The 14,374-nt window shown below is 45.8% G+C and overlaps 1 protein-coding gene across 5 annotated transcripts; it reads left to right on the forward strand.

Annotated features, from left to right (window-relative positions):
- Positions 1-7,536: 7,536 nt before the first annotated feature.
- LOC119032756 (tripartite motif-containing protein 35-like) lies at positions 7,537-10,975 on the forward strand. 5 transcript variants are annotated; one of them, XM_037122268.1, is made up of 8 exons: positions 7,635-7,681; positions 7,761-7,817; positions 7,901-8,349; positions 8,442-8,537; positions 8,609-8,839; positions 8,920-8,942; positions 9,034-9,152; positions 10,030-10,574. In XM_037122268.1, exons 3-8 carry the CDS (start codon positions 7,927-7,929, stop codon positions 10,572-10,574), a joined length of 1,437 nt encoding a protein of 478 aa, XP_036978163.1. In that variant the 5' UTR covers positions 7,635-7,681; positions 7,761-7,817; positions 7,901-7,926. The 5 variants fall into 5 exon arrangements, with proteins under 5 accessions (XP_036978161.1, XP_036978160.1, XP_036978162.1 ...); XM_037122266.1 differs by lacking the exon at positions 7,761-7,817 and having other exon boundaries at positions 7,537-7,681; XM_037122265.1 differs by having other exon boundaries at positions 7,626-7,817.
- Positions 10,976-14,374: the final 3,399 nt, after the last annotated feature.

Here is a 14,374-nt window from a genome sequence, read left to right on the forward strand (position 1 = left end):
TCCAAACTGGGTATTGTCGCTGTGCCTCTTCGCCAGCAAAAAAGCCCTGGCTTCGGCCCCCGCGGCCCATCTTGTCATGCCACAGCTGATTTGACACATCGGTGGTGACAGGCGGCTCCGGCCTGAACTGAGCCAAATGACCCACATAGAGGCGGTCATCGCGCGGTCCTCCCGGCCCTGCCACGGCCCCCGTGGAGCCGCCGGAGAGAGCTCCAGCTCGTTTTTGAATCGGTGTAATCTGAGAGAGCAATTCCATTAATATCCCACTTCCTAAAGATCTTGAAGAAAAACAAAACACAAAGTTAAATTCCAGCGGGAAATTATTCTGAGCAGTTTCCGCCATTTCCTGACACCCTTCTGTACCGTTTGTGATGGCGGAGCGGTGAGAAAACAGACCCTTAATAAAGATTTGGGTCATCACAGGCAGCGGATTCATCCGGCTAAAAAACAAAATTGTCATCACTCCGCTTTGCTGAGCTTAGAGCTTAAAAGAGAAGGGAGGAAGCCAGGAGGGGAAATGGGTTAGCAAAGAAACAGAGAGAGCAGCTGTGTTGTGCTGTACTGCACTGTCCCCGTCGGGCCGGGCTCATTGAGTTGATGTCGCTCCTTTTAAACTCCAGTGGGTTGGGTCGCTGTGTGCAGGTGTGGGAGTGTGAGGAGATGGGAAATACGCATAACTGTGGTTTTTCTTTTTCCTGCGGATCTGGAGAGCCTGGTGACCTTCCAGGGGACTCAAGGAGTTTTCTGAGCCTCGGAGCTTTTCCAGCAGCCTCTCCGGCGAGATCGAATTCGCCTCCAATTCATTGCACATTTGTGTTTTGTGGGAAATGTTGAGGGGGGGAGGTGGTATTCGTGTGGGAGTGTGTGTGTGTGTGTGTGTGTTAGTGAGCAACATGCGTTTGTTTCAGACTATCCCTCCCACACACCTTCAAAATACACACTGAAATAGCTCGCAGGGAAAAGACCAACACAATATGCCTCGCAGTGTCAGTGTGAGGGTTGTCGTCAAAAGTTTTTCTCAGCCATTACCGGGGGGCTAAAAATCGATATGCGACCAGAAGAGAGGGTACCTGGTTCTGTGGCGAGAGTGCCTCGCGAGCCCCGGTGAAATTGTGCATTTAATCCAATTTTGCAGAGCACTCAATTCAAGTGTGAAAGAAGAGAGGAGATGAAAGCATCCTCTTATGAAATGGCCGTCCTATAGCGTCTCCCTTCCAACGGCGGCGGCCGCCCGCCACTCGTGAGTCACGATGTGAAGAGCATGAAGGCTGATGTGTCGATGCCTTGCAAGAATTTGATTCTGAACAGATCAAATATTGATACGGCTGGAACTATAATGCGGTTCTGCTGCCCTTGTACCTCCTCTCTTCCCCCTCGTCTCTCGGGCACAATTACAATAATGACTAAACTAGGAGATTAATCTCATAAAGTCCTCTCCACTCGGCACACTGACTCAGCTGCTGCCTACTGACTCTAATCTTTTTTACTGCGGCGTTTTCAATATTCAGAGGAATGTTATTATCCAGTAAATATAGTACAAGTATGGGTACGGTCGAACGGCGCAGTAGGGCACTTGTAGTAAATTAGATACAATGAGTAACGACGCGGCCGAGTGTGAAGAAACTTCATAACCTGCAGATGTGGTGGTCAAGCCGACTTTTTAAAGCGGATTTTGGAAGCAGCGAAAATTTTGCAAGTCGACGTTATGATGCAAATGGATGCAAACTCATTCGACATCGTTGAAACTTGGAGAAAAACGTGCACTCGGTCGGGTTTCTGACCTCAGTCCCCGCGTAACGGAGACGAGAAGGAAAGAGGAGGCTCGATTCAAGTGAGGGGGAAAAAAACCTCAGGAAGAGCAAACAGAGGAGGGATCGCTCTCCCAGGACGGACAGGCATGCATCAGATGTCACATGTACAGAACAAGATCACAGTTTACAGGTTGCACTGACGGAATATCTGATACACACCATAATATATGTAAAGTGTGTGGATCCAGGAGGACGTCTGAGCAGGCCGACACATCGCAGAGTGGAGCCCGATCCATTTTTACAGAAATACAGATATAAGGAGCCAGTTAAACAGGAGAAAGCAACGATCCAGAGGAGCCGAACATGACGATCCATATGCATCAATATGTGAGGCAGCAGGATCCAGGAGACTTGGGTGGTCCCGGGAGGCCTGCGGTCCATCAGAAGGAGGTACACAGTGACGGCACCTGCACATTCGTAGCGACAGCTAGCATATGGCCAGTTGATGCGCTGCACGATCAACAAACAAGGAAAGAATGTGATCGTGAATGTTTTTTCCAGCACAACACTCCACTGTTTGAAAAGCTAATGCCATTAAAACGCAATACAGAGTTACCAAAGATGGCTGCCGACCTCTGAACCATTGACACCTCGTCTGACCAGTTGGGAGCATGTATGCCCGCCCCGTAGCCTGCAACAGCCAGCGGGTAATAAGTGATAATAAGTGTTAAGTGTTTACTTCTCAGTGATACTTTTATTAAATTTAAATGAGGCCCATTTACGACTTCCTAATGTGGAGCCATCATGTTTTCCAGCTATTAGAGGCAGTTACAGGTCATCTGCAGGCTTATTTTTCCACTGAAACATTTAGCGCCATGCAGCAGCAAAAGCCAAATGTTACCTCAGGGAGCTGGTGGAGGAGACGGAGCTGTAAGGAGAGGCAATAGTGGACTCATGTTCATCAGACAGATACCAAAAAAATCACTCCAAAATGAACTGTAGTTGTAAATAAGCAAATGTCTATATCACATGAATTTCACTTGGCAATAATATGGAGATGTCTTGCTCACAGCTTGTTTCTGCTGCCCTCAAGTGGCCAGAAAATGAAGGGTGGTGTGGTTTAATGTGGCGTTCACTGGCAGTTAATGATTATTTAAACAGCCGTTCAGTCACGACTGATAAGCCCCTTTTTTTTTAGAAGTGCACAATTACACTGTGGCACCCCGATAAATGGGTACGTTTTACCATTTTTGTGACAGAAGACCGAACAGGTGTTGCATAAGCATGCAGTCAATAATGAAGTGGAGGGGGGGAATCGCCTGCCAACACCTTCAATCCATACAATAAAATCTCTCCCTCTTTCTCTCTTTCGTTCCTCGTCCTCCGTTCCTTCCTCTCACTCACTCTCTTCCCATAATTCACTGGCTTTAGATCACTTTTTTTGCTCTCCGGCTTCACTGCGTAGCACAGCCGAGTAATAGACTATTGACTTTTTGTCACACATTTGCAAACAGGCTTGTACAAGGGTGAAATAAATATGGGACTGTTATGCTTCTCTGATTATGTTTTTTTTTTTTTTTTTTAAATACACACTTTCAATGTAGTATTAACCCCCCCCCCCCCCCCAACTCCATTTTGCTGGTCCGGCTCCGGATAGTGGGTGAGACGGGTCTGCTCGGGGTTGTCTCTGCTGTGTGTTAGCCTGTCTGTGCTCATTAGACGTCAGGAGATTGACACAGTCCTCACCCTCTCCCCCTCTCCCCTTCAGCCCAGATGGAGTCCACGCGAACACAAGCAGTGTGTGAGCAATAATGAATCACTATTAGCCCGGGTCACACCAGCTGACAACCAATTTACAGGGCAGGAGAGAGACAGGAGAGAGGCTGCAGGCGGTGACGTCCAGGTGAATGTGAGCTTCATCCTGAGGTCTTGCAGGCTTCATCAAAAGCACCTATCGCCTATCAATATCTCGGGAGATTCGTCTGCTTTCCCCGGGTCGCTCTGTTGCAAAATAACGAGGATGAATTTGTGCATGGACCACCGCATTAGCCGAAATGAGTGGGTCCATTCTGACATCTAGTGGCGGGGGGTGATCACAGCGTCAGGGGAAGCATGTGGACTGGGTTCACTTTGGTGTGAAGGTGCTGTCAGATTTGATTCTCCAACACGTCGTGTGATTGGAGAGAAGCAAACTTGCAACTGCACGCATCAGAAGTGACGTTAATCCACGTCCAGAGAGGAACTTTATGTGCTCCGGATGATGTGACACATCCTGTTAGTCTGAAAGACAAATATTTACTTGGCATGTGGCTCGTAAAGACTTGTGAAGCAGCGTGAGGATGATTACAGGCTCATGATAAGTTCAATGTACAGTGCAGAATGTCACCTTTGCTCGTAATCGTCCCATAATTACAGCGAGCGACGGTGCATGCGATGGATGTGTTGACGGCTGATGTAAATGACTGTATGAACATTGAAAGGCTTGTAAAAGGCTTTGCAGCGTGTTTATGGTGTCCCACACTGAACACCAACAAAGTAAAAGTCTTTATTGGCCGACTGAAGCGGAGCTCGGCGGGCCTTTAAAACTCTGAGTCACTCCAGGAGGGAAGCGAGGAAATTTAACAACCAGAACATCTGCTGGGAACTCAAAACCTCCTTTATGGATGACAAACAGACCATCTGCGTTTGCCAGTCTCGTGTCAGAAATGCAAAGTGGGGCAACGAGTGCCATCAAGTCAAGGGAGGGGAGCTCAGTTTAAAAGTTTGGAGATCCAAGTTTTAGGCCCGTGTGACGGGACAGGCCGAGCACAGAGTGAGGTCCATCAGTCCGATCAATCGGTAAAATAACCTTCTGCAGCTCTGGGTCAAATTGAAAAGGCTGAAACTGTGGAGTCTCTGATGCATACCAAAAAGTGACAGCGAGAGATTGGATTGGGTCTTTTATCAATACCAATGTCCTGTCAGTTCCTCTCAGCAAGATCTTGATCCCTACCTATTCTCCAGCAGTCCTGACTGAGCAGATCCAGTCTGCTGAAATGCAAGTAGAGGTGGAAGCTGACATACAAATTTGAGGTACTCCTACCTGACTTTTCTTCTTCTGCTCCACACATTTTAGAGGGAAAATATTGCAGTATTTTTTTATTTTTTTTGTTTACTTTACGATTAACCAACAGCTAAACAATAAATGGAAAAAAACCAAACCCTATCTCACACTGTTAAAGCCAGATAGAAAAATTGCTGGATCCACACGAAAAGTTAATGGGGTCTATTCTGGGCAGGGATCAATCCTCCATCCAAGTTTTGTGGAAATCCTTTCAGTGGTTTTTGTGGCATCCTGATCACAAACCAACATCAGACAAACAACCAGGCGAAAACATGTCTTTTGTGGCTCCAAAGGAAGCTGCATGAAAATCTGACATCTAACTGCCTCCAGCGATGTCACTCAGAGGCTATGGCATTGTGGGTAATGTAGGCACTTAGTTTTCTGGTCCTGCTTTATCGGTTTTGATAATTTGCTTTTAAACTGTCTACAATGAGTCCAACAGTATTTCAGAGGGTTTTTCAAAACTGGCGCCTACATTACCCACAATGCAACTTAGTAAGGCAATTTATTATGTTACATGAAGCTTCCTCTGGAGGAGTTACCCTTTTTTAAGTGAGACGATGTAACTTATACTCAACAGAAGCCACTGCAGCTACAACTGTCATAACGATCATACCGCCAGCTAACATTAGCCACCATGAACTACACAGTAAACTAGACCAAGTGGGAGCGTAGCAACAGAAGCCGAGATTGTGTTTTGCTTCTTGTAAAGTTGATTTTACTGACATTTATTTGTGCTGTGTCCGGTCAGTTTTCTTTCTGTGGCTCCTTTTCAAAAAGTTTCTTAAGTTTCTTAAGTTTTTCACAAGAAGTCGAGCCTCTCCTGCGCTTGTTCTGACCAGGGCAGCGATGCATGACGACCATGACAGGTCCTCCGTGACGCTGATTGTCAGAGAACCTAAAGGGAGGAATTTTCCGTTTCTTCTCTCAAAGGTTAATGCTAAAACCTCTTTTCATACCACATCCAACCAGTCAATTAAGCCCCATGACTCATGCCACAAATATAGCCTCTCAAAGGAAGTTTCACTACCTCTAAACGCACACCGCAAGACATCGATTGATTTAATTGTGAGAGTGAAATGAAATGAAAGTCTTGTCTTTGTTTTTCCGCCCCTCTAAAAACAGCCTGTGTCCAGAATTTAAATGTTGTCAGGAGGAACCCTGAATATGACGACTGTGAGAGTTTTTTGTTTCTTTCTAAGACGACCCGTGATTATCGTGGCGACCAGCTGAGGAGACCAGGGCTCTAATCAGACACCAGAGAGGGACGCGGGGGCCGACCACAGCTCATTATCGGGCCTCGAAGCTCCAGACGAGGAGCTCCCACACAATCAAAACGTGCACTTAATCACAGCGGCCATGTGGAGACTGCAGGTGACTCCGAGTGGACGGAACAAAAAAAAACTGAAGATAAATTAGGGTCCATGCAGAGAAGCCCAGCAAGCGGACTCTATTTTTCTCTGTCAATTTGTTGTTGTTGTTGTTGTTGTTGTTGTTGTTGTTGTTGTTGTTCTTTTTCTTCTTCTTCTTCTTCTCTGGAGTATACCTGAGTAACAAATACAGGAACAGATTTTTTTAAAAAAGGGTGTTCTGGACAGTTACAGCGGAGATGATGACATATGACAAACAGTGCCTGAGTGCAACTGAGGACTCTACAGCTATGGCAGACGTATTAAAAGATAAATTCATGGAGAAGTTTAATCATTAGCATTTAAATAAAAGTCAAATGGTCTGAACATAAAAGTGCTGACAGAGCAGGATGGAACAAACTGCTGAATTAAGCTGTTAAAAGACAGATGAAGACACAAAATGAGTGTTGACCGCTGACTATACAACGTGATTACATCATCCACTTGACTACACAAAGCAGTTGGCTTCAGCTGAACACTGAAGACGAACCTGTTGCTGCAGTTAACCACCAGATGGCGTCGTGGCTGAAGAGCGAGACGAATAAGAGCAAGTTAGGAATATATTTTCATATTGGCTTCCACTGCACTGCATTATCTACCCTCGAGATAATGTCAGTTTGCCTCCTCGTATGAGAAAATCTAAATCTTTTTTGTTTTTTCACATGTGAACTAAAATTTCTAAACGTGAAAATAAATCACATGAAATTTGATTCTACACACGTGAAGTCTTCCTTTTATAACTTTTTAACAATGGGATTATTTTACACGTGATTGTTCTTAGATGTAAATGAAAATGTGCGCATGTGAAATGTACATTTCTGCATGTAAATCACATACATGTACGTGTGATCGGCTTTCTGCACACGTGGAAACAAGATGGGGCCCATTAAATCACACGAAATGCCCCATTTCACGTGTGACTGGCTGATTTTTTTTACTTATTTATTTTTATATTTCAACTGAAATTTTTACATGCATGAATAAGACAGCGTCACATGTGAGATGGGCACAGTCAAAAGTTATTGATTCTCTGACCCTCATAGAATGGAGAAAAAGAATGGAGAATAAATAAAATAGGATGAAATAAGGATTAAAACAAAGCTGCATAACATAGCTGGTAAATGAAAAAGGAAGGAATAACAGCTGAAAAGTAAGGAACAGCATATAGAGTGCAATAGAACCTGACAAAACTAATCATAGATTTGTCTAACAGTCATTTCCAGTCACATTAAATCATGTGGTCGCCCCTGTGATGTTTCTCCCCTGTGAACAGGAGGCTGCCGGGGTCAGTCAAGGGTTAAAAAGCTGCTGCTCTGCCTGAGACTCCGCCCCCTCCTCATGACTCAGCATAACAGGAAGCAGGAAGTGCTCACTGACGAGGCACGTCGGCCCGACTGTCACTGCACTCTGGTCATCAGGTACGTTTAACTCTGATGTTTCTTGTGGAGTTTTTTCTCTGTGTGCGCTCTGAGTGCTTCAGAGCTGATCTGGGTTCAGCTGCAGTGTGGTGGAGTAAACAGACGGCAGCCAGAGCAGCAGTCAGCCAGTCAGTCGGTGAGTGAGTGCTTGTTGGTGTAAACAAGGCCTTCCCCTGCGACTGATCGATGTCTGCACCTTTGCCCCACTTTCACTTTCAGGCTGAACCGGGAGGGCGGCTGTGAGGATGGCAGGCCGGCACTCGCTCCCGCAGGTGGACCTCACCTGTCCCATATGCTGCGAGATATTCAGGGACCCTGTGGTGCTCAAGTGCAGCCACAGCTTCTGCGCCGCCTGTCTGCGGCAGTACTGGACGCCCGGACGGACCCGAGACTGCCCCCTGTGCAGGACGGCGTCCCTGGACGACCCGGTGCCCAGCCTCACCCTGAAGAACCTGTGCGAGGCGTACGTGGAGGAGAGCGAGGGTCTGCAGGAAGCCGGAGCCGGAGAGCTGTACTGTGACCCGGGGGAGATGTGCCCCAGCCACGGGGAGAGGCTCAAGCTCTTCTGCCTGCTGGATAATGAGCCGATCTGCGTGGTGTGTCACACCTCCAGGAGGCACAAACAGCATGATTGCTGCCCCGTCAGCGAGGCGGTGGGAGATGTGAAGGTAGATAAATGCGCCTGTCACCTTTTCGAGGATGTTGCCAGCCTGTAATTTCAAAGGTTAACGTGCCTCTCTTCAATTTTCCCCTCGCTCAGGAGAAAATGAAGTCGGCCCTCAGCTCTCTGCAGGAGAAGAGGGACGCCTTCGACAAGATGAAGAAAAACTACGAGGACACCGTGGCGTACATTGAGGTGTGTGGAATCTGTATATATAGAGGTCACAGTGCTCTTTCCAAGCTGTTCTCACGCCGCTTTCATTTCAGATCCAAGCCCGGTTCGTGGAGAGACGGACCCGGGAGGAGTTCGATAAGCTTCGCTCTTTCCTCCAAGCCGAGGAGGAGGCCCAGATGGCAGCGCTGAAGGCGGAGGAGGAGCAGAGGCGGCGAGCGATGATGCAGAAGATCGAAGAAATCACAAGAGACATCACGTCCGTGTCGGAATCCATCCGGGTTTTAGAGGAGGAGATCGTTCTGGACGGCATCTCTGTCCTCCATGTACGTTCATGGACACTTTTATAAAAACACAAGTCCTGCTTTTACATGTTTCTAATGTGAATTCTCTATTTTCCTCTCAGAAATGCAAGAAGACACTGGCAAGGTGAAGAAAAGCTTTCCTCTCTCTGAAACTTTTTTTCTTTCCTCTGTTTTCGTAACAATACATCTAAACCGTCTGATTCTGCTCCCTGCAGAACGAACCACCCCGTCGCAGATCCGGTCATGGCCCCCGGAGCTCTCATCGATGTGGCCAAATACGTGGGTTCTCTGAGCTTCCACGTGTGGGAGAAGATGCAAACAATCGTTAAATACAGTGAGTGCACAGCGGAGACAGTGAGGTGTAGTCTTTAAACTTTCGAGAAGTAGTTTCACTCACTCGTGGACTAATGAGGTGGAAAAAAAAAGGCAGTCCAGTTGCCAGGATGAGTGTTGGAAATGTGTATTTCCAGATGCCACAGATATGATAAAGCTTTATATTTCTTTAGGTTTATATATGTTGAGATGGTTGTGATGGTAAATGGAAATTATCATGTATTCACATTTCATCCCAAAATACGATTTGGTCGCCACAAACACAGCTGGAAAATACCCCAAAATGTATGGTTTGGTTGCCTCAAACATGGCATGACATGTTCTGATGAGTTGTTAAAAACACCTGGTTTTGTTGCTAAAAAACATGTCTGGAAACATCCCAACATCTGAAAAAAGATGCCCAGTTTCTCACCACGAACAAGGATGGAGATGTATAATTGTCTCGTTTAAAAACACCCAGTTTGGTCGCCACAAACTTGACAACATCACCAGGGGTTTCACCACCGATACAGCTGGGAAATCTTCAACGTCTTGTCAAAAATATGTGGTTTCGTTGCCACAAACCTGGTTGTAAATCTCCTGATGTCTCGTTAAAAATATCCCATCAGGCTTACAAATACTTACAGTCTTGAACAGTGGTCTCTGGCTTTGCAGCTGCCTAATCTAGATTTACCGCACCATCCCCTCCTCACGCCGTCAAAGTCATCTCATATACATGTAATCAGAGTGCGATGAAGTAATGTAATGTACTCCGATCACACATTCAAGTTTAAATGTATTCTTGGGTTTGCAGGATGATAAACTGCCAACACTTCATTCTGGGATGAGGAAAGGTTGTTCTGCTGGAGACATCTGACAGTCTGTCATGTTTTTTTCAGCCCCGGTGACTCTGGACCCCAACACGGCCGCCCCGTGGCTCGTCCTGTCAGACGACCTCGCCAGCGTGCATGACAGCGAGGAGAAACAGAAGCTGCCCGACAACCCCGAGAGGTACGACCCCGACACCGGCGTGCTGGGCAGCGAGAGCTTCACTTCGGGCAAGCACTCCTGGGACGTCACCGTGGGAGAGAACACGGCCTGGGTCGTCGGCGTGGCCAAAGCGTCCGTCCAGAAGAAGGAGAAAGTCTCCTCGGTGCTGAAGAACGGCTACCTGTGCGTGTACTTTTACCACAAGATGTACTTCGCGGGCACCTCTCCTTTAACGAGGCTCAACCTGAAGAGGAACCCGCAGAGGATCAGGGTGCAGCTGGACTGCGACAGGGGCAGGGTGTCGTTCTACGACCCGGCCGACAACACGCACATCTACACCTTCAAGCAGGCCATCACCGAGAGAGTGTTTCCTTACTTCTGGGTGGGCTGTCAGCAGAGTCCGCTGACCATCGAGCCCCTGGAGGTCTCAGTGTGCACTGTGGAGCGCAGCTGAGGGGAAACATTCTGCTCAGAAATTCTCATATCGTAATTTCAACTCTTTCTTTTCCTGATTTAACACAAATTCCATTTTTTCAATCAAGCACTATTTTAGTTTAATCCCTGCACTTTGAACCACTATAAAAGGTCCAGCTGTTTCTTTATTACGTAGTGTTAACACAGTCAGACAGAAATATATATGTGTGTGTGAGTGTGTGTTTTTGAATATGATGCAATTAATCCAGCTGCAGTGTGACGGTGTGTTCAATGACTCTGCATGTGACTCTGTAAATGTCCGCTGGTTTTTTGAGGCCCAGCTTTGAGGGTAAACAATAAAAATGCTTTATATACTAATGATGTCACGGGAATCTGAGAGTGCTCATTTTACAAATATGAATAAATAATTTTCAGATACGATGACGTCCCTCTCTGTTCGCTCTGTTGTCTACACTTTCATCTCAGTGCTATGAGAAGTGATAGGAAAGGTTCAGTAGGCAGTGACTGATTTTTTTTTAAGATTTTAATTTTAAGAAACTGATTCCGATCATTTGGTTGATAGTGTAAACTGTACATACATGTAAATATAGCTTATGTTTACATTAATTATGTTGTTATTCCAAGTACATGTATTGCTATGAAATTACATTTGACACTTGAGTAAAAATCTGAAAGTATCTGATATTGAACATACCTAAGCATATTTCTTACAGGTGACCATCACTTTTAAGACAATGTATTTACTTTTATTTATTTACTTTTTGGTACTTTTTACAACACTGGTAGAATGTGTATTTATTTATTTATTTATTTATGTACTTATTCATACTAAGTAGCTTAATCTAAAAGTAATGTGATTAGTTTTTATTATTTGTAGTTTAATGGATTATGTTACTTATTACAGAATTTGCAACATAACTGATTAGGTGTGAGAGTAACGTGGCCCCGCCCACCTCACGCTCCACTCATCCTCCTGTCTTCACCGGGAGCAGCTAACTCCTCATCTCTCTGTAACGGTACCAAACGTTACGTTACTTCTCTACTTCAGGGTGAGAACAAGTGAGGATTACTTCCATAATTTTCCAAAGTGAAGTTAATCAGGGTGAGGCCGTCGACTGAACTCGTCAGCACCCAGTGCTAAGGTTAATTAGCGACGTGTTAATGAGCTAGCTTAGCTTTACGAATCTGTCATTAGCTAGCCAGCAGGTAGTTGGAGCCGCAGTGCTAACGGTGTGTGGAGCTAACGGCTCAGAATAAAGAGATGTTTCTTCACGCTAACTTGAAAATTACGATATAAAAAAATACACTAAACTGAGTGCATAACGTTATAGCACACGTATTTTAATTAATTATGTATTTATTTCACAACAAATATTTTGATTAGATTTTTTTTTCCCAATAGCTTCCATGTGATGTGACCCAGTGACTCCTAACCAATGCCGAATTCTATCACTACACAGTCTACATAAGACACACGTCTTTTTAGTGGATTTTACTACTTCTTTTATTCTATATGAATATTTATTTTGAAAATTCAACATTTCCTTTCAATAGCTTCCATGTCATGTGACCCAGTGACTCCAAACCAATGCCGAATTGTAATACTATATGGTACGAATAAGACACACCACTTCAGATTACAGTTTAGTGCCTTTTTCCTTTTATATCAATATTTCTATCAAATTTCAGTAGTTATTTTTCAATAGCTTCCATGTCAAATGACCCAGGGACTCCAGCTTCCTTAACAGTCTTAACCTGTATGCATATTAATTTTCCTAAAGTTATGTAAATATAATATTGATTACCTTTTATCCTTGTCAGACAAAAATATAAATTATTTACAGTTTTATCATATTTATCTTAATCATAATAAGCAGTTACCTTTTCATATATTGTATGTACAATACATATATGTAATGTAATATAATATACAACATTTGGTTAAGTCTATAGAAATATAAAATACATGTAAAATCTGTGGTACGGTAGTTTTGAAATGAGTATTTGGTGAACTATACTGAACTGCAGCCCCCGCCATCTCATATTGTTTGTTTTTTTTTCACAGGGGGTCCAAGATGCCCAACGTTTCATCCAGCAGAGGAGCGAAGAGAAAGATGGAGGACGTTTCAGTGACGGGACCTCCATCCAGTTCTTCCAAAGTCACCATGCTGAGCCCGTCTCTCCTCCTGTTGGAGATCCCTGCGGACATCAACACCACCCTCCCGGTGTGGGAGGCCATGAAGTCCCAGCAGCTCGACATCGCCTGGACCGCCAACCCCTACAGCCTCGGCGTTCACCTGACCCCTGCGACCTCAAAGCAAGACACGGCTTCAGATAAAAGTGAAAGCCCGTCCAACCTGGCGCAGACCTCAGCGCAGCCCCAGATGATCATCCAGTCCATCGCTCAGAAGCAGAACACCGCCTGTGTCCTGCTCACCTTCACCCCAAACAGCACCACGTCGGTGCCGAGCCCTCCAGGTAATCCACCGAAAATACCCCCAAATCCTACGCCGGCCAGCTCCTTCATCGTCTCCCTGCCACTCTTCATCACCCAACCACAGCCTCTCGTTCAGCCCAGCGAGAAAGTGGTCCCACCCGCCATTGAAACCCGGACAGCAACCGCCACCAAACCACAAGTCTCGTCCAAAGTACCTGTCACGTCTCTGTTCCACACAAAGAGCTCCTCTGATGTCCAGATCTGCGACAACTTCCTCCTGAATATGTGTCGCGCTGGGACAAAGTGCAAGATGCACCACACTCCCTATCCGTATCACTGGCAGCTGTGGCGTGTCTCCAGCCACCAGTGGGTCGACTTCCCCCCTCACTCTCAGGTCTTACTGGAAAGGATGTACTGCAACGCCAATAGAGAGGACATTTGGATCAAGGATGGGTCAGTAAGACGGTTTCACAGCACGTTGCTTTTAGATGTTTACTGCTAAATTCTGTGGAAAAAAATGATATTTTAAAGAAGTAGTATTCGTGTTTTCTCCTGTCGGCTGAGACAAAAGTAAAAGTTTGTGTGCTTCAGGAACATCCACTACTGTCTTAACTTTGACGCGATGGAGATAGACGAGCCATCGAAGTATGATGGGGTCAGACGACTAACGAACTCGGAGAGTCCGGTCAGGAACCCTTACTTTCCCAGCACATGGAAAATCTACTGGTGGAACAACCAAAGCTGGGAGGAGTACAGCAAGGTCAGTGTCTGATATCCATGTAGTTCACTGTGTTTGGGCTAACCTAACCTACTAATGTTAACAGCAGATGGCCAGAGTCAGTCTCAACTCAGCATTAACCGCAGTATCACCAGACTCCTTTCACAAATTTAGGGATTTTAAGAGTTAACAAACTTTGCAGAAGGGCTTATAAGGCAAAAGGCAAAATCATCTGTTCACAGTCATTGTCCACCCTGCTGCTAAAGAAGATGAGCGAAAAGGAGCCTGAGTGGTCCTTCTTCATCGGCTCGCAGGAGTACACGGTGGACTTCACCAGCATGACCCAGACCAACGTCAGCACGGGGTTCCAGAGAGAAGTTCGCCACCGACCCGCCTACAGATCCCCTGACTCCATGAAACCTCACCTGCAGTCAGTATCCTGTATCTCCTGTCTCTGTTTCATTGACATTCACCAAAGAAAATAACTGCCTCACTCATTTTTATAATAAGAAAAGTCCTCTAACCCCCAAACCCAGGACGGGAATCCAGACTGACCCCACCGAGACTGTCGGGGATCCTCCAGCAGCCAACTTCAGTGTGGACCCCCTGGCGGAGTTCAGTTCCTGGTATCCTCCAGTATGGAGTCCGTTCCCGGAGCAAGACT

This window comes from Acanthopagrus latus, chromosome 14, assembly GCF_904848185.1.
Source record: "Acanthopagrus latus isolate v.2019 chromosome 14, fAcaLat1.1, whole genome shotgun sequence".
NCBI lineage: Eukaryota > Metazoa > Chordata > Actinopteri > Spariformes > Sparidae > Acanthopagrus > Acanthopagrus latus.